Genomic DNA, 27,069 nt, shown 5'->3' with positions numbered 1-27,069 from the left:
GTTACAATAACAAGTATGTAATGTCGCAGTTACAAGTATGTATATTTGCATTTACAAGAATGTATCATCGCCATTTTAAGTATAAATTTCCATGGTTACAAATATGAATTGTCGAAGTTACTAGTTTGTATTTTCGAAGTCATAAGTATTTATTGTCACAGTTAGAAGTATGCATTGTCGCCGTTACAAAAATGTTTGTCGACGAAACAAATATGTATCGTCACAGTAACAAGTATGTAATGTCGCAGATACATGTTTGTATTGTCGCCGTTATACGTACGTTTATTCGCAGGTACAAATAAATTTTTTCGAAGTTACAAGTTTGTATTGTCGCAGTTACAAGTTTGTTTTGTCGTAGTTACAAGTTTGTATTGTCGCAGTTACAACGATGTATTGTTGCAGTTACATGTTTGTATTGACGCAGTTATAACTATGTATTGTCGCCGTTACAAATATATTTTGTCACTGTTACAAGTATGTATTGCCTCAGTAACAAGTCTGTATTGTCACTGTAACCAGAATGTATTGTCGCAGTAAACTGGATGTATTGTCGCAGTAACCAGAATGCATTGTCGCAGCTGCCAGTATCTATTGTCGCAGGTAGCAGTATGTATTGTCACAGTTTCAAGTATATTTTGTCACTTTTACAAGTTTGTATTTTCACAGTTACAAGTATGTATTGCCGCAAATACATGTATGTATTGACTAAATTACAAGCATGTATTTTAGCAGTTCATAATATGCATTGTCGCAGTTAGTATTTATATTCGCAGTTACAATTTTGTATTGTCGGCGTTACAAGAATGTATATTCGCCGTTACCAGTATATTTTATCGCAGTTAAAAGTATGTGTTGTCGCAGTTACAAGTAAGTTTTGGCACTGTTAAAAGTATGTATTTTGCCGTTAAAAAGAATATATTGTCGCAGTTACATATATGTATTGTCGCTGTTACAATTATGTATAGTCGCGATAACCAGTATGTAGTGTCACAGTAACCAGTATGTATTGTCGCAGTGACCAGAATGTATTGTCGCAAATATAAATAAGTTTGGTCGCCGTTACTCGAAATTATTGTCACATCTACCAGTATGCATTATCACAGTTGCAAATATGTATTGTCACCGTTACAAGTAGGTATTGTCACCGCAACAAGTATTTGTTGTAGCTGTTTCATGTAAATATTGTCACAGTTACAAGAATGTATTGTCACAGCTACAAGAATGTATTGTCGCAATTACAAGTATGTATTGCCGCACTTACAGGTATATATAGTCGAAGTAACAAGTATGTATTCTCGCAATAACAAGTATGTATTATCGCAGTTACAAGTATGTAGTGTCGCAGTAACAAGTATGTATTGTCGCAGTAACAAGTATGTAGTGTCGCAGTTACAAGTATGTAGTGTCGCAGTTACAAGTTTGTCGTGTCGCAGTAACAAGTATGTATTGTCGCAGTAACAAGTATGTATTGTCGCAGTAACAAGTATGTATTGTCGCAGTAACAAGAATGTATTGTCGCAGTTACAAGCATGTGTTGTCGTAGTTAAAAGTATGTATTTTCGCAGTTACAAATATATTATGTCGCAGTAACAAAAATATGTTGTCGCTGTTACAAGTATGTGTTTTCGCAGATACAAGTTCCATGTATATTCGCAGTAACAAGTATGTTCATTCGAAGTAAAAAGGTTTGTATTGTTGCAGTTAAAAGTTTAAAAGTATGTATTGCCTTAATTACCAGAATATATTTTCGCAGATACAGGTAAGTATTGTCGCAGTTACAAGTATGTTTTGTCGCAGTTACTTGTATATATTTATACGTAGTCACAAGTATGTATATTCGCAGTAACAAATATGTATTATCGCAATAAATATTATCTTTTGTCAATGTTGCAAGTATGTTGATTCGCAGTTACAATTTAGTATTATCACAGTTATAAGTTTGTTAATTCGCAGTTACAAGTATGTATTGTCGCCATTACAAGAATGTATTGTGACCGTTACAAAATTGTATTGTCGGTGTTACCAGTATGTATCGTCGCTGTTAGAAGTATGTATTGACGCAGTTACAAGTATGTCTCGTGACCGTTACAAGTTTGTATTGTCGCTGTTACAAGTATGTATTAACGGCATTACAAGTATGTTTTGTCACCGTAACAAGTGTGTTTTGTCGCTGTAACCACAATGTATTGTCGCATTAACCAGTATATGTTTTCACCGTTACAGTTATGTATTTTCTATGTTACCAGTATATATTGTCTCTGTTACAAGTATGCTTTGTCACCGTTACAAGTGTGTAGATTCGCAGTTAAAGGTATATTTTCTCGCAGTTACAAGTATGTATTGCCTCCGTTACAAGTTTGTATTGTAGCAGTCACAAGTATGTATTGTTGCAGTTACAAATATATATTTTATCATTGTGTTTATTTCTGCATATGACACGTATGTTTGATGGTACTAAACCAGTATTCATTAATATCAGTATAACTATATTATTGTTTAACCAAGTAAGATGTATCGGTGTTATATGTATGTTTTATCTTCTACAAGTATGTATTAGAGCCTTTCTAAATATGTAGTATAGTCGAAATAAGTTTCATTATGGTCGTGGTAACATATTTTTCCAAACTCAGATCTATCCAACTATTTGGCCATGCTGGATTTTTTTTATCTTTTCCACGGGCAATAATTTTAAGTATCTTCCATTGTCGAGACGTGAGATATTTTCATCCAAACACGAGTGTAGAGTGTTTTGCGGAAACGAGGTTTACAGAGTTTCCACAAAACACTCTGCGCAAAGGTTGCGATGAACCAATCTTACACGAGCGGGTATGGTAGATGCTTAATTCCCTCCTCAGTAAAACAAAATAGAGAAAAATTGCAAAATTAGTTGCTGGAACTCTTTTGAGCGTTTCGAAAATAAATGCGTGTAGATAATATGATAATTCTTGGTTTTGATTGATATGCGCGCAGTGATTTTCACTACGCACAAACTACATTTTTTTTTACTTTATTTTGTTTAACTGAGTTTGGAGAAAAAACTCGTTTTCGCAATACACACTATCCTCGGATTGGGGTGAACTTAACTTACTCTGTTTGCCATGGAAGATACTTATAATGTTATCGGCGCTTCAAATATGTTTTATCATTGTTACAAATAATCATAGTCGTAACAAGTTGGTATTTTGGTTTCTATGGTGTTTTCGCACTTTATTTGTGAACCATTAGTGTGTCGATAATTCCAAACATATTGTTGAACTGTGATCCAGTCTTGCCAAAAAAACAACTTTCGTTAGATCAATTCATGAAAAAAATGCTAATATGCAATTGGGAGTATTCTGTAGCAAATGCCTTACATAGATCCCTAAAACACCTTCTTACTGCAATGGATATTGTTGTTAAGCAATAAATGAAACAAATACATGCTTGAACACTGCAAATCACTTGTGTCTCATGATCTTAGGGTTAGATTCACACCAACCACCAGAATCAACATCATATGTTTCAGTTGAATTTATTTTAGATTTATTTTTATGAATTGGTGTTGCCCTTTACCAACAAAAGTATAATTATAAGTATTAAGAGTTGTCTATATTAGGCACGATGTAATTCCTGTGTTGAAAAGTTCAGTTCACTCAAATGTCTAAGGTAGAAAAACACAGTTTTTAAAAAAAATCAATATTTTTTTTACATAAAATATTGGAGAAAAAGGGTATTTTTTCAAAATAAATCTGTAAAACCGTTTTTAGAATATTCTTTTATTATTTATATGTTTTTTGTTTTGTTTTCCGATTGATTATGTGGTCTTTCCTTGATACTCATATGCTTATACACTTTTAGTTTAATCTTTTACGATACATGCATTCATAACGAAAACAAACTTCTATGCATTTATAACACATTCTTGATTATGATTTTTTTAGATGTTTGAATCCGTAAAACTAATATGATCCCGAACGGTTTAAAGGTTTAGATGTTTGTTTTGGTTTGGACACATATTTATTATGTTACTTGCCAGAAAAACTTGGAATTATACGTTGTATTAAAACATATAATGCATTTATAATTAATTTACATTTAAAACGCAAACATTAGGCATTTTATTAAAATATATATGTTTCTCAATTGCTGTATTATAGCGGCGAAAGGAACCCCCAGGTTCTGAGGGTTGAATTTTACCCCATGGGCTTAGTTATGAATATAAAGTACATACCCCGAGTGAGTACTGAGTATCTAAAAGAATTCATGAAATGTTTAAGGGATGTTTTAGGGGTCTTTGGATGTTTTAGGGGTAATAATGGAATGTTATGGTGCATTTCTGGAATGTCATTGGGTAGTTATTGAGTGTCCTTGAGTAGTCATAAAGTGTAGCCGGCTTGTCCTGATGTGTCCATGAGTTATTCTGGAGTTTCCTCTGGTAGTCCAGGTGTGTAAAAGGATAGTCATTTGGTGTCCTTGAGTAGTCCTGGGGTGTTAATGGGTTATTCCGAATTGTCCATGGGTAGTCCCGTGATGATCTTGTGTACTCTTCGTGTGTCCTTGGGTTGTCAGGGAGTGTGCTTGGGTACATAAAGTATCTTTTGGTAGTCCTGGATTGTACTACGGATGTTCTGTTGCATTATTGGGTAGTCCTGGGTGTAATTGAGTAGTCTTATGCGTCCTTCCTTGTGTCGTTAGTTAGAACTAGTATGCGCCTGGGTAGTCATTGGGTGACGCAAGAACGTACTCCTGGTGTTTCATTGGGTAGTTCGTGTGTGTTCTTGGGCTATACGGATGTATCGATAGTAGTTCTGGGGCCGGTTGTTCAAAACCTCAATTAAATTTAACAGTACGTTACCTTAACCATCCATTAAATCCATAACTGACTGTTTCTTAACGGTCAGTTAAATTCATGTTGCTCATAGCTATTTAATGCTGCCGTTAAGTAACGCTAGCGTTAAATGCTTAACAGTCAATTAAATCCAACTTCCTGTCCCATAATTCATCTGTCACCATCATTCAGCATCCAAGATGGCCGACATCACAAGGTCTTCTGCTTATGATACTGAAAAATAAAAAAGGAGAAAAAAACCTAATTTCACAGCTTGTGAAACTTTGATAATAGAGGAATGTTTGGGAGACTTCGAGACAAGGGAAATGCTGACTAACAAATTTACTAATAAAATTTCTAATGAGAAAAAGAAAAGAAAATGGGAAGAAATAGGTGTCAAATGTTTTGCCTTGGGGTGTGCTGTTCGGACTGGCGATGTAATCAGTGTTAAATGGCAGAACAGGAGGGAAAATGCCAAGGCTGAGATAACAAGGTAGTCTGATATTATATTTAATAAGTGTTTTTGTTAATATTTAGAAATATATTCAGCATGACCGATGTACTGAATTAAATGCGTTTTTTATTCATAACATAACTAAATATACATGTTTAAATGAAAATATTATTTTTGATTTAGAGTGAAGCTTAGCATTTTGCATGTTTATTCAAACTCTTAATTGATACTTTAATTTGTGTCATAAAAGTGAAAGTAAATGTAAATTAGAGGTGCCTCAGTGTTCACATCCTTCACCTTCAAATACTTCGTCTAAGTTAAAACTTCCGAATAAAATCGACTCTGACTATAAACCAAGTTAACACAGTTGCCTCCCTTAACTTAATTGTTACACCATTTGTTTTTCGCAGATGGTCTTTCGTTCATACCCAAGAAGATACGGAAAGTGAAAGCTTTATTTTATCAAAGTGTCTCCCGCCATCCAAGGTCATAATGCCAGCGCAGCCTACTGCAGGACATTAAAGAGCAATCACAGTTACAAAGAACAGAAACAGGAACGCGTGTAAGTGTTTGCCATGTATTCAAACAACTGCATTGTAAAAATACGATCTATAAAATATACACCAATTGAGTAAACTTTAACATTAACATTTTGAATCCACACGTTATTTGATAAGTTTTGTCCCAATTAGCAATAGTTTCAGTTCACTGTCCTAACTGTTATTATGGTCATTATTAGCATAATCCTTATTGTTAATAGTGTCAAGAGATGGAAGACCAAAGCAGAGGAACTCATTGATTGGCAAATTCTATACTTCCAAAATCTGTTGGAATAAGCACAGCAAGTGGTATGAAAAAGACTAAGGGTACGGAGGATGTTACAAAAAGTATAAATGTACATGGACATGTAGTTCAATGCAAAAGGGGTTTCAACCTTTTACAGTTATATGTTAGATGAATTATATATGCCAAAGAATAAAGATTGTATTACCAAAACGGCAAAGTTGTTTATGTTTTGTTTTGTTTTACAGAAGGAAATCAATCGGGTGAAGTTGAGAGTGATGCAAACATATGAAAGAAACTTGATACAGAGGAAATAGACGGATTCATCCGGACAACCTTCTTCGAGAGTTGAACATGAAGATGTGATATGGTATATTTCATCCCGTTTTTATGGCGTTTATTTTTATTTGACTGTATAAAATTTATGTACGAGCTTGTAAAGTTACCCACATGATGTTTTAATTCAGTGTGAATCGTCTGTCTGTGATATTTGGGCTATTCTGAGCTATTTACATTACTTGCCAAATAAATTGAGCACGTAAAAAATCCATGTATCTAACCGTTGTTGTTTTTCATAATTAATCGCCTTTACACAATACACAAACAATTATTAATGAAGAGCAAACAATGTAAGAATTATTATTTTTTACTTCAAGAGGTGTATGAAGATGTTGATAATCTTACAGTGGTGATGATGAACTAACAGTGGTGATGATGAAAGAGCAGTGATGGTGAAGATGAACTAACAGTGGTGATGATGAACTAACAGTGGTGATGATGAACGAGCAGTGGTGATGAGGAACTAACATTGGTGATGATGAACTAAAAGTGGTGATGATGAACGAGCATTTCCGATAGCAGTGGTTTATATAAGACCATATTGATACTACACAGAGAAGAAGTTTTCCACAAAGAAGTCTCTAGTGGCCAAGCCGGTACAAGCATCTTGGTGTACTCCATCATTCCCATTCTGTGGTTGAATGAACTCATCGTCGTCCATATGCATGTTCATGTCCACTGCAATATTATGTAGGATAACACATGCCACCTTGCATGTCTTTTCTGTTTGAGGCGTATCTGTTAAATTATATAATTTAATTGAAAAAGGTGAATATTTCAACGTGTGTGCGTACATGCATGATCGGTTGGGTGTTTGTTAAAGTGCGTGTACTAATACTATAACTATTCAGAAACGATACAATAAGAGAAATTATTCTTATTTAAAGTCGGTTATGATAATCATAAATAACACTAGCTGATAGCTATTTCCGACATAATAGATCATCCAATAACAGACAAACAAAATACCTAAAAATACTCAAGATCATAATATCACATGTTATAATATAAATACATAGGTTGCAATACGATTATAGGTTTCATTACAAAAATAACCAGATACATCAAAAGTTACAAGATAAAATACATTCATGATTTAAATACTAGCACAATACATTAAGTGGAAATCAAATGAAGGCAACAGTAAAACACACAACATGTAGTTTAAACACTAGTAAATAACATTAATAAATATACAACCATTATTCATATACACAAGTAGTAACTCTGAATGTAAAACATGAAATCTTCTCTTCAGCCTTCCAAATGCTCTCTCGATGCAGGCCCTTGTCCGAGTGTGTGCCTGTTGATATCGCTCCTTTGCTTCACTGTCAACCCTAATAAAAGGGGTCATGAGCAATGGCTTCAGGGCGTACCAGCATATACTAAGACATAATAATGCAACTTGGCAAGTATGGATGTGTCTCTCAGTCATAAGTAAAATATCCAATAAAGAATCTTTAATACGAATTTTTATTACTGTAACAAAATAAATCTTTTCTACCTAGCCTTTCTCAGTGACTTTGCATCATAGACAACGTTCGCGGTGTTAACAAACTACAGTTGTAAGTATGTCAATGTCAGACTGAATGCATGGATGCTGTGATAACCTCACAAATTCATGTTCATACCCATTGTCTCCTAAAAGGACACCATCTAAAAACGCCACATGTTCAATGGTCAGCTTGGCTGCCATTCCCGACGTTCTGAAGACGTGCGAGTCGTAGCAAGACTCAGGCCAGCTTGCATTTACACTTGTAAATTTTCCTGTAAAAGATTAAACAATTAAACTGTGCAAAAATAATCAGAGTAGAATCTGCAAATGGCAGTGGTTCACTTAATGGTTCACTTCGTCCTGCACCCTCCAAACTCTTAACAAACTCTATGCATAGATTCTGTATACATCATATTTATGAGTACGGTACGATGTGTTACCTATGAGTTATTTATTTAACAAAAAATAATAAAGAATGTAGTACGTCGACTTTAATTATTGTATTAATGAATATAAATATAAAATCACTATTTAATAATATTTTTGACTTTAATTATTGTATTAATGAATATAAATATAGAATCACTATTTAATAATATTTTTGGTCAGCATTTTCCCTCTTTATGTTTACTGTCAGCGCTCCAGTCAGTTTTTAGTATCGCCCTTTAAACGGGGGTGTTTTTGCCGAATTGACAATATAATTATTATGTTAAGTTTTCGAAAGAAAAGATGGAAATACTGAAAACAAAAGTGGAAAACTCAAAGTTTCATACCGTTGATGTCACATACAGCCTGCATGTTTATACTATGGAAGCCTTTTTTTATTCACGAAGACTGATTCGTCTTCGGATGGCACCTGGATTCGGATATGTGTTCCGTCTACACATCCAACAAGATTCGGGAAACCAGCTTTCTTAAAACATTCTATCATATTCCATGCTCGAACATTGGCATCAGGCCACATCCCAACTTATGTAAGTGACCACAAATGGCTACTGTCACTTGGGCTACAACACGTGACACAGTGCACTTGTGGTAGCCCATGCTATTACCAATGATGTTAAAAATGCTCCTGTGGCGAAGAAGCGCAACGTAATCATAATCATCTGTCTAACGGTAAGTGCTCTGTTTCTCGTTGTTTCCAGCGATACCTTCAGCAAATCATCTAGATAGTCTATTCCACCATTCGTATATCTGTATCTGGCAAACATCTCATCGTCTTGCATATTCTGTACCTGTGTAGTGTGCCGAAATTCTTTCACTTTTCTATGATTTACAAATAGAGCCGCCATCATGGAAACCTTCCATTAATGTTTAAACGTAGGTCTATTCCTCCGTCCGTTACATTTAACGGCTGGTTCAACCGTTAAACCTGCCGTTAAATTCTAACTTTATTTTGAGCAACCTCATGCCACTTTGGTTTAAATTAAAGGGACCATTAAAACTTGAACGAACCGTTAAATTTAACTTAGGTTTTTAGCAACCGGCCCTTGGGGTTTCCTTAAATAATTCTAGGGTGTCTTTTTGCGTAACCAAAATATACCCCAGAACTACTTAACGACACACTTAGAATATTCAAGAACACCAAAGACTACCAATAGACACCCCAGAACAACCCAAGTACACCCAAAGACTACCGATTGACTCTCCAATATTTTTGCGCTTGACCAGTTAAGAGTTTATGGCCTGCATAAATATGTATATGAAATACTACAGAAACAAGCACAGTAGACACAATTTTAAACACAAACCCCTTTTATTGCATAAAATGTGTAATTGGTCCGTTATCGTGGTGTGTTAAAACGTAAAAACCCGTGCGTTCACATGCCGTAAATGCCCGGCTTTTTAGTTTACATAAGCGATATCATGACCCGCATCATAACAATGGACGCTGAGCGACCTGGTTTCTAACCGAAAGTGGGTCAACGCTTTAAAAGCACTAGATTAAGTCTAAAACGTTTAACTTGAGTTATATCTGTCGATTTTATTCAGAACAAACGACTTATATGGACATGATTCCATTACGTCGTATGCAATGAAAAAGAGTTTTCATTTTTTTCTCTGATGCTGAAGAAGCTGTACATTTCATCCAATACACTTTAACATTTGTTTCCGGTTTAAATTAGTTGCCAAAACATATACACGTTAAAGTAGGAATATATCGGTAATTAATCAATTACCCGTTGGGTATTGTCTAAAAATAATCCAAGTAATCAAGTAAATTTCTAAACAAAATACTTTCTAATCAACTGAACACTGCAAAAAATGGCGACAAAACAAAACTGTTACTGTCGAATTATATTGCGGCCCTTATCGAGCTAAGTGTAAAATGACATCGCTCGTGGCGTCACACAAGAACCTGTTATGGAGTGTTTTTTTTAAATAAATGTTTTTGCATTTGCGTGACATTAAACTTTTTGTTTACACATAAATTACTTACAACGTGATAAGCACTCTGGCTGTAAACCATTTTGCGGGCCTTTGCAGATGGTAAAGCCCTTAAAAGGGTGTATTAACCCTATATTAATGGCACAGGATCAGCCCCAAAAACATGGAACACTAAAACAAACAAGCACAAACCATAAACATTAAACCACAGCACAAATCTCCACACACAACACATGTACTTATATATATATATATATAAGGTCATGCTTCTTAAATAACAACCAACAAGCATCTCAATAAAATACCAGTAAATATTGGAATGAACGAGACTTCAAACATGTTAAAGATGTACTAATAATAAAATTGATCCTTTAACAATTTAACAAGTTTTATGTCTTAAAATAAAATTAACAACTATCATAAAATCTATAAAGTAAAGAGGATTATGTCGACACAAATGTTACTATAACAACATCAATTAGCTATACCTTACTCATCTGAAAATGTGGGATTTAACACCTCCACCCCATTTACATTACTTTAAATATATATATATACCTTTTAAACTCATGAACTCCATGATTATGATTTTACCTCATCTCAACTTAAGATCATAAAGGTGTTGTTGCCTTGAAAGGTGGTACTTGGACAGTCCTGGTTTTGGCTTCTACATATTTTTTAAGAAGTCAATCCCATTGGCTTTTTTCAACGACTTTGTCGTGATTCAAAATGTTGTCGATATCGTCAACCTGCATGAATTTCTCACATCTGTATGAATATATGCAAATATGTCAGAACTCGAAAAGTTGACATATTCGCTTTTCGTCTATGAAGAGTTGTTATACGAGCCTATTTGTCCGCAAGCAAAGACGATTATTTAAAAAATATTAAACAATTATTAGTATCAAACAATAAGGAAATATACACTGCATCGGACTTCGGTACTGCGTTATGTGTGCGAGCGTGTAAGAGTGTGTGTGTGTGTGTGTGGGGGGGATACGTATGCACGTATATGAATGAACGTTTGCGACGGATTTGGGTATGAATAGGCTAGCAATTCGATCAGCCATTTTGTTATACGTCAGGGGCGTGCCTTTGAAATGTACGCTCGTATACTTGAGAGCATGTCGACATGTTAATGCTATATGCTTCATTTGATTCCATTTTTATGCGGAAAAGGGAAAGGTGGAGTGTAAATTCTCGTTTTCATGATTTGTTTTAAATAAAACATTTATCATACTCGACTATTTTCAATCATTCTGAACTTATATAAAACAGTGAAAGTATCAAAACTGTTGGCAATGTCATTTGTTATGGGGCTCATGTTTTGGCACCAAAAATAGTTTTCCCGTTAATGCATCTGAAACACTTATAGTATAGGTAGATTACTCTTCGATACCAAAAAAGCAGAACAAATATAATTACAGTACACTGCAATTTGGTTAACGTAGGGAGCAAACCAACACGAACAATCAAGATTGTTTTTAGCGACACCGATATCTTAATCATTGGACTCATACATGACCTTTTAGATAAATTGACCTTATTAAACATAAAAATCATCACGTAATAATGTCAATCACCCAATCAAGATACAACCTTTTCCTGAATTGCGTTAGCATTGGTTTTAAAAAGTTTTTTAAAAGGCAGGATAGCAGGTATTTTAAAATATTAAAAAATTAAATACCTTCTTGAATTACCGTCTAAATTCATTTCATCTCGCATGCCATTCAGTTAAGATATTACATTGCTTACTTTACAGACGTTCTTAAAGAAAAAAAATGTGAATGTTTGTTTTCTGAATGAGTTTATTAACAACATTGAACACATTACCTAACAATATATTGAAGATGTGTATATTCATGACAGTTCTATGTATCATTTTATATGCATAGCTGTACGATTGTGTATTCTTCTGAAGAAATAAACGGACTGTAAGTAATTGCAGTTCCAAAGAGAAAAGATTTTGCATTCATTTTCTTTTTTTCAATTGTACGATTATCAACAAATTATAAGCATGAATGTATCTTGCATATGAAGGAAAACACTCGGATCCAGTTGATTCAATGTCCAGTCTATTTTATTTAAGATAGGAAGTAAAGAGCAATACAGATACTGAATGAGATACTAAAGAATGCCTTTTGTTTTTTGTACATAGTTTTAGTATGTATATTTGAGATGAAATGAATTTATTCTGCTAATAATTAATTAAACACATGTTATAAAATAATCGAATTACGAAAGTTTATTTTCCACAATTATCATAGGCACATTCATATTGCTAACGCCTGCCATCATCATTGGTTCCATCACTTTGAGACACTTGGTATGTTTATATTGGAAAGACAGTATTAAATCTATTTGAAAATAATAGAGAATGAATTCTTCAGTAAATGCAATAATAAACACTGCCGTACTTAATTTGATTTCTTTATGAAGGAATAATAGGCGACAGTGTCATTTTTAACACTATTCGTGCAAAGTTTCAATTTCAAAACAGAGGCCATATTGCAGTACATTACTTTAAATTAGTTTTCCTTTTCTTTTTTAAGGCAACACGAGTATTGATATGCTGTGGATAAAATAAATCACCGACTTGTAAAAATCATAGTTTACATAATGCTTCTTGGGTCGAACAAACAGTCCCACTGATTGTAACACTTACATATATATACATTAGTTTACATTTATATAATGCTTCTTGGGCCAAACTTCACTATCCAATAGGAAAGTCAATTTCATATAAATGTTTGAGTATTGAAATATGATCTTTGTTATATGATATGTTGTTTTTTTCGTGTGCATTTTTGGTAAGCAGTACATATATTTTATTTCATGATTTTTAAAATTATTATGAATAAAATCAATACTGTACGTGGCCGAAACAACTTTTAAAATTAATTACAAGTATAATTATGACTTAATCTATAAAATCATAGTTTAAAGAACTTTATAAAATCATATAGAAACACATCCGCAATCTGACTCGAACAGTCATTGTCTTGGTGTTCCAGTGGTGTCTAATACCGGTGCATCAAGCTACTTAAGTGTGTATGTGTAATGGATTGTCAATACTAATAGAAGTGGTTGTCGCCAGTAATAGAGATAAGGAACTGCCATTCTCGCCGAAAAAGTACAGAGAATTTGAGTTCAATATCGCAGATTTAATTTATTTTTACCATATTATATAATAGTTTCTTCAATATGTTTTAGACAAAGACAATTTCATTTTTCTGATTGCTGATGTTTCGCTAAATATATTTGTTGCCATTATATAAAACGTCATTAGATAAGCGTACCATTCATCCCCTCATCAAGTAGTTTGTGTTTGGTTTAAAAATTGTACTGCTAATCTAAACATGCTTATAATATTAAGTAAATACATACGAACATCAGGTTTAACAGTTAAGTGTAACGTGTTTGTTTACAGTCGGCATAACTGCGGTACATATGTTATTCCCGAAGGGCAGCTCCGTGTCCGTCATAGAACACACCGTCAGGCAGTTCCGGTGTGAGACATCTGTTGGAAACCCCCAGGCCACTGTAGAGTGGTTCAATGATAATGGGTCAGCGGAGAGGGCGGACGATACTCAGATAACTATTGGGACAATGACAGACTCGAGTGCAAGTGGTTCCCTGATTATGACTTATGGTGAACTGGATTTGACAGTGCAGAGGAGCCATAATGAAGTGGGTGTGTACTGTAGGGCAAACAACGGTGGCGATTGGCTATATTCCTCAAGTGTTATCTTAGATGTGCAATGTAAGTATGAATTGTTGTGCATTTATTCACTTGTTGCATATGTTACACTATAGGTCGTGCGATTATTTGCAAACAACGACTGGTTTTTGATATACTCCTCCAGCGATGTCTAAGATGTGCAATGTAAGTATTAATTTTTATTGTGCTTGTAGTCACTTGTGTTATATGTTACAATGTAGTTCGTGCATTTGTTCACAACGGCGAAAGACAGCGGATTTTGGCTGTACTCATCCAGCGTTGTCTTAAATGTTCATTGAGTGTGTTGTTGTACTTGTACTTGTTGTCACCTTTGTACCATCGCAAAAAGAGGCAGAGCATTGCTACTCAAACATAGATAGATATTTTCTGTATTCATCAAGTGGTGTTTGAAATTTTACGAAAATATGAATATTTGTACTTGTAGTTACTCTGTTTGTAAGCAGGCGTAACTGACAAGGTGTATGTTGCCGGGTTAACATATAATTATACGATGTCTTTTTGCATACTCATGAAGTTTTATCCGATTTACTTATGGTAAAACACAATAAAATTGCATAGAAATTGAATTCTTCATTATAAACTTTTTACACGGGTTTACTGTAATTTTGCATATTTAGATATTAATATAACAGTCTTTTGGCCTCGTAAAGAATGCACAAGCACATTCAATATAATTAAGTTTACAGCATTTGGGGCAATATTGAGAATTTTATGAAATATTTTCATAAACGTCATAATTTGTGAAATTCAATACAGTATATAATATATATATTCAGCAATGGCTTTAAGACAACCCTATTGACGGAATCCGGATGTTCAGGGAACCCTGTAATTTAGTATACCTTAACCCTATTTACAGATGAACCCACCACTCCGATGGTATCCTACAAGGGTTTCGAAATTACATCCCCTGTACGGGTAATATCCGGGCGTCCCATGACGCTCACCTGCAGCAGCACGGGGAACCCGACCCCCACTTACACGTGGGCGTACCCTGATGGAGGCCCACATAGTGGATCCACGCTCACACTGGCGAACGTGCTGCAAACACACGCCGGAGGTGTAACGTGTACAGCAAAAAACAAGTTATCACCTACAGGAGGGACAGCGGTTGATAAGACACGAAAAACAACCATCACTCTGCAGGTTCTATGTAAGTGAGGTCAAATGAAAAGGAAAGCGCATTAATCCATTTTTTCCCCGAAGATGTTTCTGGGTACGGCATATATAATTAAACAAATGAAGCTGTATTGTGTTGCTCTTGAATATATTACTAAATGACCGATTTAGTCAATATAGAACAAAGACTGTAACTAGGTAATATTTTATTCATTTCTCGAAAAGAACAACATTGTTCTGATGTGCAGTTGACTTACTGATCCTTACGGTCCTTACTGTTTCGGTTTCAGAGAATTTGCTTACGCGATTTTATTTAATTACAGATACTAGTTTTCTTTTACAGACTGATTACAACAATAGGGAAACCCAATGCGAAATGCATACATACACCAGAAGTTTCATTTAAATTAAAAAAAATACACATAATAGTCATAAACGTTTTGCATTGATAATGTGCCACAACTTACTTAAAAATGCACTGTTTTCAAGACATATCTGTATTTTTATTTTATTAATTAATTCATAAATAAATTTGAAATTTAAACTTCTGGCATTCGTGCATAAGTTTATAATGTTTATAATAAGATAAAATAAATGACAACATAATACCATTTTACCCAAGTACAATCAGCGGAATATTAATCCTGGTCATTTCCAGTGGAGGACAAATGCCGCATCATAAACTGTCCCTGTCCAAGTAACCTGTTCCTGATCACAAATATGCATTATAATGTAATTTTACTTTATTCTCTATGTAGATCCTCCAGGTGCACCTTTTTGTGTTATCGGTGGAACTTCTTTATCGAACACTGCTATAGTTGTGGCGGGCTCAGACTGCACTATAAGCTGCAGCAGTTCCGCCAACCCGCCCGAGATCACGTACACTTGGTCAACTCCTGGCCGGGGACAAGTGTCCGGAGCCAGTTTATTTCTTACCAGCGTCCAGCACACTGCCGACCATGGCCAGTACACATTGACTGTCACAAATACCATGGATCCCACCGGAGATAAGAAGGAAAAGGGAGATAGCAGCACAACGTTCTCGGTGGATGTTCAGTGTAAGTTATTTTTGCGTATGTACCTAATATTACGTTTTTGTTATTTTATTTTTATTTTTTAAAATGCTACTTTTTATTATAGCATAATAAATCCAAATTTAGATTTAATGCTCTCAAATGCAATCAACACAAACCCACGTGTAACGCCTATCAATGTACCTTTGCGGGTTTGTAAAAAAACGGACAAAAGAACTCTAAACAGCATCCGGTATAAGTTAACAAATCCGGTTCATTTGCAAACTTTTTTTATTATATTATTTGAGATATTAAATTCAAAAGTGCACATAGTAAGTTCTCATGGTAAAATTTAACTCCAAAATAGATTTCTCCCGTTGGCCACCAATTAGATTTTAGGTATCCTGCGGGAGTTTGGCAAACTGAAATTGGAGAATTTTCCATATGAGCCAAAATTTGGGGTAAACTCAATATTTGGAAAATATCCAACATTTGAATATGAAACATAAAATAACAAGGCCAGTAATGTCAGGTGCGTCCAGGTTTCCTGGTTCATTGTTTGGGGTGATAATTGTCCTCGATTCGGTGAGTATAAACATTGTTTTCGACGTTACTTTTTAGAAACGACCCTGTGCACATAATGAAGAAAAGTTTCATGTTTACCATGAAAATCCTGTCTGTATTAAAACATCTCATGAAAACAATGCTCTTTCTTAATAGGCTTACCGACTCAATCAACGCAGTTTATATAGTTTTCGTGAGGGTTAAAAAGCCTTAGCATTGAAGATAATAAATCTACGTGTAAACCCTTTAAAAGCTGTGCTCAGTTACATTGTTCACCTGTGATACGGAACAATAGTATAGCATTTATAAGTAGTATATAATGTTGCATGCAAGAAATTGCAGCCTTATTGTGAATATATATTAACTATTTCATTGTAGCGCTTCACGCAATAAGTCGTCTGTTATGCATACATGTCTTATATCGGCTTGGTGGTCGAAGCCAAAAAAATTGTCGCCATTAAGTGGATGAAAGGCAAGGGTTTCCCCAATCATCACTATACGTTCTATTAGATATTTTTTGCACTGCAACAGAAAGTGTCCAGCGTCTTCAATATCAGCTCCACATGCACATGAAGGAGTTTGCATTAAGTGAGTATGATGGAGGTCAGCGATAATATTCCTACATTTGTTTCGCATACGTGCACGGTGAACAGAAGCAAATCGTTCACCTGTGGTGTAATGTGTTGGTATTTTTGGCGCTTTATATAAGACTTTAATTTTCGCTTTGAATTCTGCTAAGGATTTCGAGTCCATTGTTGCTTGATTTAAATTATTCCAAATACTTAAAACAGAGGGAATAACTGATATGACATATATTTCTGATCTTCAAATAGTGACTGATGATTGTTTGAATTTCCTGACCAATATGAATTGTTGCTAGCATTTTGAACTGTCTGTGGGAAAGGTTGACTTTAATATGAAGGTAACTTATTATTGTTCTCCTTATAAACTAAAATAAGCTTTTGTACTTTCCTTCTGTCCGTTAATGAGACCCACCCGTTTTTTAAGCTTTTTATTAATTGAGACTGATCACGTCAATCCCGTAACAATTCTTGCGGCTTCGTACTGAAAGTTCTCGATGATATATTTTTCATATTGAGTACAATTATCCGATAAAAGCAACGCATATTATATGTGTCTGAGAAAAGAAATATAAGTATAATTTAATGATTTCCTTTTTATTGTAAACTTAAGCATTTTCATAGAGCCTAGTATATTTGAGGCATTTGCTACCATGTTAGTGATGTGATGATGCCATGAACCGTCCTGGCTAATTGTAACTCCTAAATGTTTGTGGAATTTAACAAATTTGCGAATTGTAGAATCAAGGGTAAGTTTAGTAAGTCTCTGACAAAATGAAAAACAACAACGTTACTTTGGTTTTAATGGATTAAAGGTAACAAGCCATTGTTTGGACCATTGGAGAATTATATCAAGATCATGATTTAATGTCTCTTTAATTATCTGGTTATCTTTACTTGATACTGCTAAAAAGCTATCATCAGCAAAGAGTCTGGTAACGATATTGAGTGACTCCGCTATATCATTTACATACACCAACAATAATAAAGGGTCTAACAACGAACCCCGAGGGACCCCGCCGTGTAATATGGCATCAGAGAAAGAATTGTTGATAAAGACCTGATGTTTGTTATATATTGTTCTAACCAATTGAAAACTTTCCTGCCAATTCCATTTTATTTCAGTTTAAACAATAATCCTTTGTGCCAGACTTAAAGCCTTAGAAATGTTGCAAATTAGAAAATATGTAGATTATTTTCTGTTAAATGCTGTACATATTTGATTGTATATATCGATTAGTTAATAAACAGTTGAGTGACGTTGTAAAAAACAGACTCTTTGGAGTAAATAAGACTGTAAAAAAGTCATTTACATAAATCATGCCATGGCGTTCTAATAGGCTTAAAGGGACTGTACACCAGATTGGCACCAAAACAGTGTTTTTCTGTAACGAATCTCAGCGCAATTATCTATTAGAATGTGTTGCAATTTCATATCATAATTGTAAAAAAAGTACCAAAATGTAAAAAATATGTGTCGGAGACCAGGTTCGAGCCCGTGTTGCCAAAATTGCAGTCCAGCGTCGTATCTTCTGAGCTACGACGGCTTACTCTAATTGGGTGACATAATTTAGCTATACACCTACCTCGGTAATATCCAGTGATAACACCGACTAGCCAATCATGCAAAATGAATGAATTCTACCAGGTAGATATACCCAGTAATCTTTGTTAATGGAAAAATACGAAATAACTGCTAAACATAAATAAATTGTAAACTATGTGGTACTTCAGTTAGTAAGTTTCAATGCATTGTACACATCGATGGCAAGTTTATGTCAGTTTTCGACAATTATTTTTTTTAGCTATTTTATCATACGGAGTACAGCCCCTTTAAATAAAATACTTTTTGCAGCTCTTTTTTGTAACATGGTTATTCGTTTCATATGTGTTTGTTTTCTTCCCCCCCCAAACACTACAACAATAGTCAAACATAGGATGTATATACGATTTATAACACAATTGTCTCATTTAACCCGTTAAAAAGTAATTGAGTCATTTTAAGAGGGCAGACAAAGTCACTTTGCAGATTCCATGACAATGATGAATCAATAACAATTCTAAGCAATTTCTTCTAAGTTACATTTTCAATAAATACTACTTGGTCTACGAATAAAGTTAGTGCACATTCATTTCTTTACTTTGAATTTGAACCCATCAACATGCGATTCGTTTTTAGTGGATGAATTGCCATGTTTTTTATTTTGCACCACTCCGATACCATATCTAAATTTATTTACAATTTACGTTCAATTTCCTGTGTATTTGAACTTTTTGCATATAATGTAGTATCATCAGCATATAAGTCAATCAAGGAATTTTATATTTCAAAGGTAATTTCATTAATATGTTTAAGAAAAAGAGTAGGTACAACTGATCCTTAAGGAACTCCAGACCTTATACATCTTCGTTAAGATTGGGAATCTCAAAACTTTTCAATTTGGTGTATATCTTTCTCGAAACCCAGATTGATATTCATGTATGATATTCGTTTTTTAAAAACAATGTTTTGGTTTGATCTGAAGTGCTGTTCAAACACCTTTAACAGTGTTGGAAGGATAGCAATTGGTCTATAATTATTTGGATCATTGCAATCAGAAGATTTATATATAGGTAAAACCTAGCTCTTAGCTTCTTTTAATGAGTCTGGAAATAGTCCTAGCCGTATGCTATTATTTATTTCGCCGTATTAAGCTTATCAATATACATTTTTACCTCTTATGAGGTGATGTAAGGTATATCAAAGTACTAACCCTTTAGCATACTATTTGATTTAGTACACAGTTTTGTAAATTTTGTTTTATCGAACACTGAATTTTTGATAACATCGGATATGCCAGAAAAATCTTATTGAATACGTCTTATATATTTGTGCATCGTCAACGACATTTATTCCGTTTGTATAAAGGTATTGTGGTAATATTATACTATTATCGTAATAGTGTCATTATTTGTATTACTATTTAACTCTCTGAGGTTCTTCTATGACACCCTAGAATCTTAACAGTTTTAACAGCTTTATTTTAATAATCTTTCTTGTTTTGACGTACAAATCGAGTAACTTTAATTTCTTGAAAGTGTATATTCCGATCACTTCCGGTTTTCTGTTGCTGATATCTCTGATAAGGATGTCGCATAGGATAATAAAAAACATATTTGCCGGTTATCTTGTTTCTTCCGGTCAAATGTCGCAAATGTTGTTCATTATTAGACCATTCGGTGTACCGATTCCTTCAGGTAAACTGTCCTTCTGGATGTCTAGTGTAAGCATTTCCGCTGAAGAGGCCAGTTTGTTTTTCGTGCCGCACCTGATATTGATAACCGTTCCTTTCGGCATTTTTGTCACCTTGCAATGACGGCGTTGGTGAATCTCTCGTGTCTGCACTATTTACACGGCGATTAATGCATTAAAATAGCCTGTTTTCACCCAGGTCATTAATGTAGATACAATCACTATTGAAAAGATGTTGGACCGCGCTGCTATTTCAGAAGATGAATAAGCTATATATATCCATTACCTCGGCACCGGATATAAAGAATAAGTTCTACAACGTTGGTATTTCGACTTTATTGTTACAGTTATCCTTAATCAATAACTTAACGGTTTTCCAATACTGTTTTGAATTTATTGACCATGATTCGTTTAAGAATGTTTCGATATTGTTGTAAAATGTTTCTTTAGCATGCTATTTCATATTTCATATTGACTTTTTAACGCAATTGTTTATAGACTTTCCAGTCCGAAACTTTGTTAGAAATCAACGCTTTTTAATTTTCTTATGTCTATCTCTGTCCCGTGAGGGTGTTTCTTATTTGTGAGTTGTACTAAGGCTTATCGTTTGGTCTTATTGTTATAAAATCGGTAGGTATACAAAGCTTAGCCAAATCGAGAAATGTCGAGGTAAACATTTCACTTGCTTCCTGTACACTACTTTCGTTTAATAATGACCAATCTGTATTACTTATAAGATTGTTGAGTTTAATAAAATCTGCTCTTTTGTATCTACATATGCACGGCACGGGCCAAATAAAGTCAATTGTAGTTATTATGTAGGTACCGTAATGATCACATACGTCTGAAGGTGTTTCATAAATTCCGGAATCGCATTCTGTAATATTGTTTGTAGTAGCTATATGATCAAGAAGTGTGCGAGTGTTGGTAGTTATTCTCGTTGTTTAATTAATATAATTTGTCACATGATTTAACGATAAAATGTCACATATATATGTTTATAGTTGTAATTATTTAATTGACCTTCATTTATATCTCCAACTATTATAACTCGATTTACGTGTTCTGATGCTTTATCGACACATACATTAAGTTTTCGCAAAAGTCAACGGTAGTGGGGCCGTGTGTATATCGTGATTATTGAGTAGCTATTGTTACGATCATAAATTCTTATCCATAATAATTCAGGAAGCAATGTTTCTAAATATAGTAGACAAATTGGTCTTAGATGTCCGCAAACATTATAGATTGTTATATTAATATCCAGTTTATTTTCGGTAAAAGAAAGAATGTCTAAGTCAATGTAATTGTTCTTTATGTACTCTAATTTGTTGCGATTAACTCTATTACTTGGATCTATAGATAAACAGTGTTAATTGTGAACGATTGGTCCTGGATTATGTTCAACATTGCCAGCTCGGTAAAACAGCAACAAAATAAATAAGAAAAAGTGCTAAATCCTAGGTAGAAACTATGTCATCGTTAACAGAACAGAACAGAACAGAACAGAATTTATTACACGTAAACTATACAGTTTCTTGTGTTTTATATACATAATAAATATATTACAATTAATCGTACAGTGTAGTGTGAAATATTAAATAAATATTATAATCAACTTTTTTGAAGGATGAACTGAAATTGTAAATCACAAATCTACCAAACTAAAAAGTATACAGAACAGAACATATTCTATAACACGTAAATTTAAAAGTATGTGTGTTATGGTTACATATAAACATATCAGCATCACAACTAAACTAAGCTGATAGCGACTGGTATTATTGACATACAAACGATGAACTGAAAAAAGTGTTATTGCAATCATCAAAGTTAGTACAAGGTTTTTATTTGACATTTGTATATGAATACATGTTGGAACAATCATTTTTAATATATAATTGAATACAGACGATAATAGAATTAAATATCATAACTTAAAGGTAAAACGTGATTTAAATATTCTAAATGATAATGTAAAAAAATAAAATAAAAATAAAAAACTACTTATTACGATGAACAATTAATGATATGGTTTATATATTCATTAATAATGTATTACGAATCTTAAATGCTTCCGATATATATTTACCTAACATAAATGCTTCAGATTTATTTTGTGTATTTAACAGCTGAACAAGTTTAAACATACTAGGTCTAACTCTGTAATAACGTTTAATATAATTTTGTCTTAACATAACATATAATGAACACTTAAACATAAAGTGATACTCATCTTCTAATTCATTACAATCACATACTTGACAATGACGCAAGTTTCTTTCCAGTCTATCATATCTACCAGTATGTATTCTTAGATTATGGGAACAGATACGTAATTTTGTAATAGCAATTCTCAGGCTTCTTGACGTGATATTTTCTAAATAATATTCAAATTCAAATGTGGTTTTTAGTTCTCTATACAAAGTTAAAGTACCATTTTCGTTCACATTTCGTTGCCATTGCTGTAAATATTCGTCTATAAGACGTTGTTTAAAAATACAAATAAAATGGTTTTCGTTTATCTGTGAATCATCACACCATACATAATAAAATCCATATCGTGTAAGAAGGTTCTTCACATTACTAAACCAGTTTGACTTATCATTATCAATATCTAACATAGCATCTTCAATGACCGATTGAATAACTATATTATCGCTTTTCTTAAGTTTAAACCAGTATTTTAAAATCCGTATATATCTATTAATATGTAACGAGTATCTACCCAATTCACCATATATAGCAGCGTTGGATGTTGTTTGTCTAACCCCAAGTATAGTTTTGCAAAACTTCAAATGTATCCTCTCCAACTGTGCAGATTTTGTAAATCCATATTTCACAACCATATGTAATAATAGATGAAACGAAGGCATCAAATAACTGCAGTGCTAGCCTTGGTTTACATTCATACCTTTTTAAATTAGACAACAACGTGTTCATTGCTTTTAAACCTTTACCGTACAGTGTTTGGGTATTAAGATTAAAATTACCAGTATAATTCAACGTAACGCCTAAATAGTTAAAATCGTTAACAATCTCCACGTTTTCATTTCCATATATCCAAGTCTCATTTCGTTTTGTACCACCCCTTTTGCGAAATACCACAATTTTTGTCTTAGCAATGTTTACCTCTAAACCCCAAGTAGTACAGTAATTATGTAATCTATCTAGTGACATTTGTAAATCTTCTGGGGTTTCACCAAGTACGACCATATCATCGGCAAATAGTAATAAAATTAAACATATATCCTGCAAAGCTAACCCACAATCATTTCTATTTTGTAAATATAATTCCAAGTCTTCAACGAATAGAGAAAATATTATTGGGGACATTATCTCCCCTTGCCTTAAGCCTACTGCTATATCAAAGTAATCTGAATAACTATTACAGTGTTTTACACAGGACTTAACTGACTGGTACATACTGCGTATAATACGTAACATTTTACCATCTAAATTGGATTTATACAACTTCAACCATAACGCATTCAAATATATGGAATCAAAACAACGTTTCATATCAATAAAACAGCAATATAATCGTTTGTTCAAGTTTACATATTTTTGAACAATTGAGTGAAGAATAAAAACTGCATCAACTGTAGACCGACCTCTTCTAAAACCAAACTGGGCGTCAGAAATAACATTATTTTCGTCACACCATTTTGATATTCGCTGGTTAAGTACACATGTAAACAGTTTCGAAAAATTGCTTAACAGAGTTATTCCTCTATAATTTTTAACGTCAGTCTTATCGCCTTTTTTGTGTAATGGTATGATAATTCTCTTAGTCCAAGCTATCGGAAAATTTCCGCAGTTTAAAATGCTGTTGAAAATCTCTGTAATATATCCACCTAAGATATCACATGCTTCAATAAAATACTCATTTAGCAATTTATCTTCACCCGGAGATTTATTCTTCTTAAGCAAGGCAACAGCTTTACGAACTTCATCGTATGTTATCGGGTTATCTAGGTATCCCAAAATATTATCAAGTTCATTAAAATCATAGTTCCTGTTAAAGTTTTTAGCTTCCTCATTATTATCATGATTAATATCAGCGAACATTTGCTCGAAATGATTTTTAAAATCCTCCAGAGGTACATTGACACTTTTATTTGCGATCTGTGAACGAAAATATCTCCAGAATTTTTTAGGCCTATTACGTTTCAAATTTTCAAATTCTTTCAAACGTTAAATTTAAAAGCTCTACGTTTCTTTGACACAGTAGTTTTATACAAACTTTTCAATCTACACAATTCAACTCTGTCTCGATCACTATGCGAATTATTATAAACATTCAAGGCGTTTTTATATAAGTTCTTAACATTTCTGCATTCTTGATAGAACCATTTAGCAGAATCAGTGATAAAGCATTTTTCAAAACTTGGGTATTCTATTACATGCCTAACAAATAATGGGTCGGCAACCTCACGAACAATATCTGTAAAAGTATTCACCATAAAGTCAACATAAATAACATTTTGTACATCACAATTTTGAACTAAATTGTTAAAATCAACAGTTCTAGCAATTAATCCATTTCTGAATGCGTCCTTTTCTTCATCACTTCATTTTAGATATTCACTTAGGCGTGGTATTTCTTTAATTACATGTGTATTGCACGCAATATCAAAAGACAATGGGGCATGATCACTGAAATCATTGAAATGACCAACCTCAAACTTATCAACAAGATTAAAATTATGTTCATTAAGTATTAAGTAATCGATAACACTTGAGCCATTTGTATTGAAACATGTATAATTGCCGACGCCAAAGTCCGCTCCCAAACGGCCGTTAACAATTCTTAGTGCAGTGGCCTTACATTAGTCTAATAACTTATTTCCATGAGAGTAACTGCCCCTGTAAACGTATTTGCAACTGTGACAATCGCTTAACTGATATTGACAAAATAAGAGTAGTAATTAATATGCTGTGTAAAAGAGCATGAATTTGATATTCACAACGATTCACTAGATTTGCGCATCTTCGTAGCAAACAACATTTCAAATATAATGAATACTAGGTTAAACGCGCATTCAACAACTGTCTACAATAAACCCACAGCTGCCCGCCATGACATCAAATCATTACCCATTTGGTTAAATGAACTGCATCAGGTACATGGCAAGCTAAACTGTGGGGATTTCAACATTTAAACAAAGGGGGAATGGCTGCACATATCTAAAGAAACATAACAAATGGAAGGAATAAGCAAAAACATTGAATAGGTACAGTATCCTGTCAAGAACAGTGGGTAAACAGAACCGGTTCTCTTTTAACAGATAAACAATGTAATGCATAACAAGAGAGCCTTCAGTCAACATTAGCGAATGTAATTTCACAGAGTGAAGGAAGTTCAGGTATTTAAATAGTCGTAGTTAATCTCTTTAAGCTGACTCACTTGTATAAGAACTGAGAAAAAGTGAACAGATACATGTTTCAAACTTTAAATAAGCACGATGGTTTATTTACGGCTTACTCTGCTAAGCTGGTCGAACAATTACATACTCAATTAATAAATAGCAGGATCAGCTAGCTGACCGTGTCAAAAATCGCGATTCTTCCGGTAAAATTCAACTCTTTATGTTTATAGGAAATGCAAACACTATTATTTGTTTAAAGTAAGTAATATCTCTGGTCGATATATAATAAGTTAAAATGGCAATTTGATGGATATTTCGCTATCCAGTAAGGGACTTTAATAAAGATCTACTTTTAAGTAATGTTCCATTTCAATAAAACAAATAATTCGCCAACATGGCTTAATTTAACACGTTCCGCTATACAGGACTTAGCTTAGCACGAACAATCACTGAAGAAAAATATTGCTTAATCATATTAAAGTTTGCTTTTGTAAATGTATTTTTAGCAAGCTTTTATGAAATAAATATGTACTTTCGAAATTATTATTGAGTAACCTTTCAGTGTTTATGAAGACAGTATAGAGCACATAAATAAAACGTTTTGCATGTCCTTATATATTTAGACTACTGTACATGTACTTTACATTGACATTCGCACTTATGTGTTCGGCTTTTATGGATACATATCAATGAATATGCCAGTGATGGATTTATCTGATTACAAACTTATATGGGAAACGGGGAATTATATATCATACAGTGAAGGGACTGCAAGTACGTTCATTGACAACTCGAGATAAAATTTAAAGAATGCATTTGCAGTATCCACACCTAGTTTATCTTTCAACAGGAATGCCAGATAAAGGTAGGATATTGCCTTAAAATAAGTGTCAAATGTGTACATGCATATTCATTTTGCCTATCAACGGTAAACATATTATTATCAAGGTCACTTTAAGGAAACAACAAACATAATGGTTATAAGAGTTTGTCAGAAAGTTCAGCTGGACGTGGCGGCTGGACACACGGGAAGATCGGGGACAAGTATAGGGGAAGTTGAGCATCAAGCACAGCCTTCAAAGCGTTCGTATTTCTAATCTGGATTTTCTTGTCCAAACCGGCTACAGTCATGATGCCTTGTACGATGCCTCCGGAGACCCATGTATTTATGAGGGATCCT

At 33.8% G+C, this 27,069-nt stretch overlaps 1 protein-coding gene across 2 annotated transcripts in view; it reads left to right on the top strand.

Moving 5' to 3' along the window:
* Positions 1-27,069, top strand: part of LOC128234529 (hemicentin-1-like) — a 101,223-nt gene that overhangs the window by 26,089 nt on the left and 48,065 nt on the right. For both annotated transcript variants that reach the window (XR_008260957.1, XM_052948792.1), the window contains exons 3-5: positions 13,697-14,029; positions 14,868-15,161; positions 15,886-16,185. Coding sequence is in view for 1 of the 2 variants with exons in the window: in XM_052948792.1 (XP_052804752.1) it covers positions 13,697-14,029; positions 14,868-15,161; positions 15,886-16,185 (927 nt within the window). In the remaining variant the exon portion in view is untranslated. The remainder of the gene's footprint in view (positions 1-13,696; positions 14,030-14,867; positions 15,162-15,885; positions 16,186-27,069) is intronic.

This window comes from Mya arenaria, chromosome 5, assembly GCF_026914265.1.
Source record: "Mya arenaria isolate MELC-2E11 chromosome 5, ASM2691426v1".
In the NCBI taxonomy this organism is placed as follows: Eukaryota; Metazoa; Mollusca; class Bivalvia; order Myida; family Myidae; genus Mya; species Mya arenaria.
This window is presented reverse-complemented; position numbering and strand designations above follow the sequence as displayed.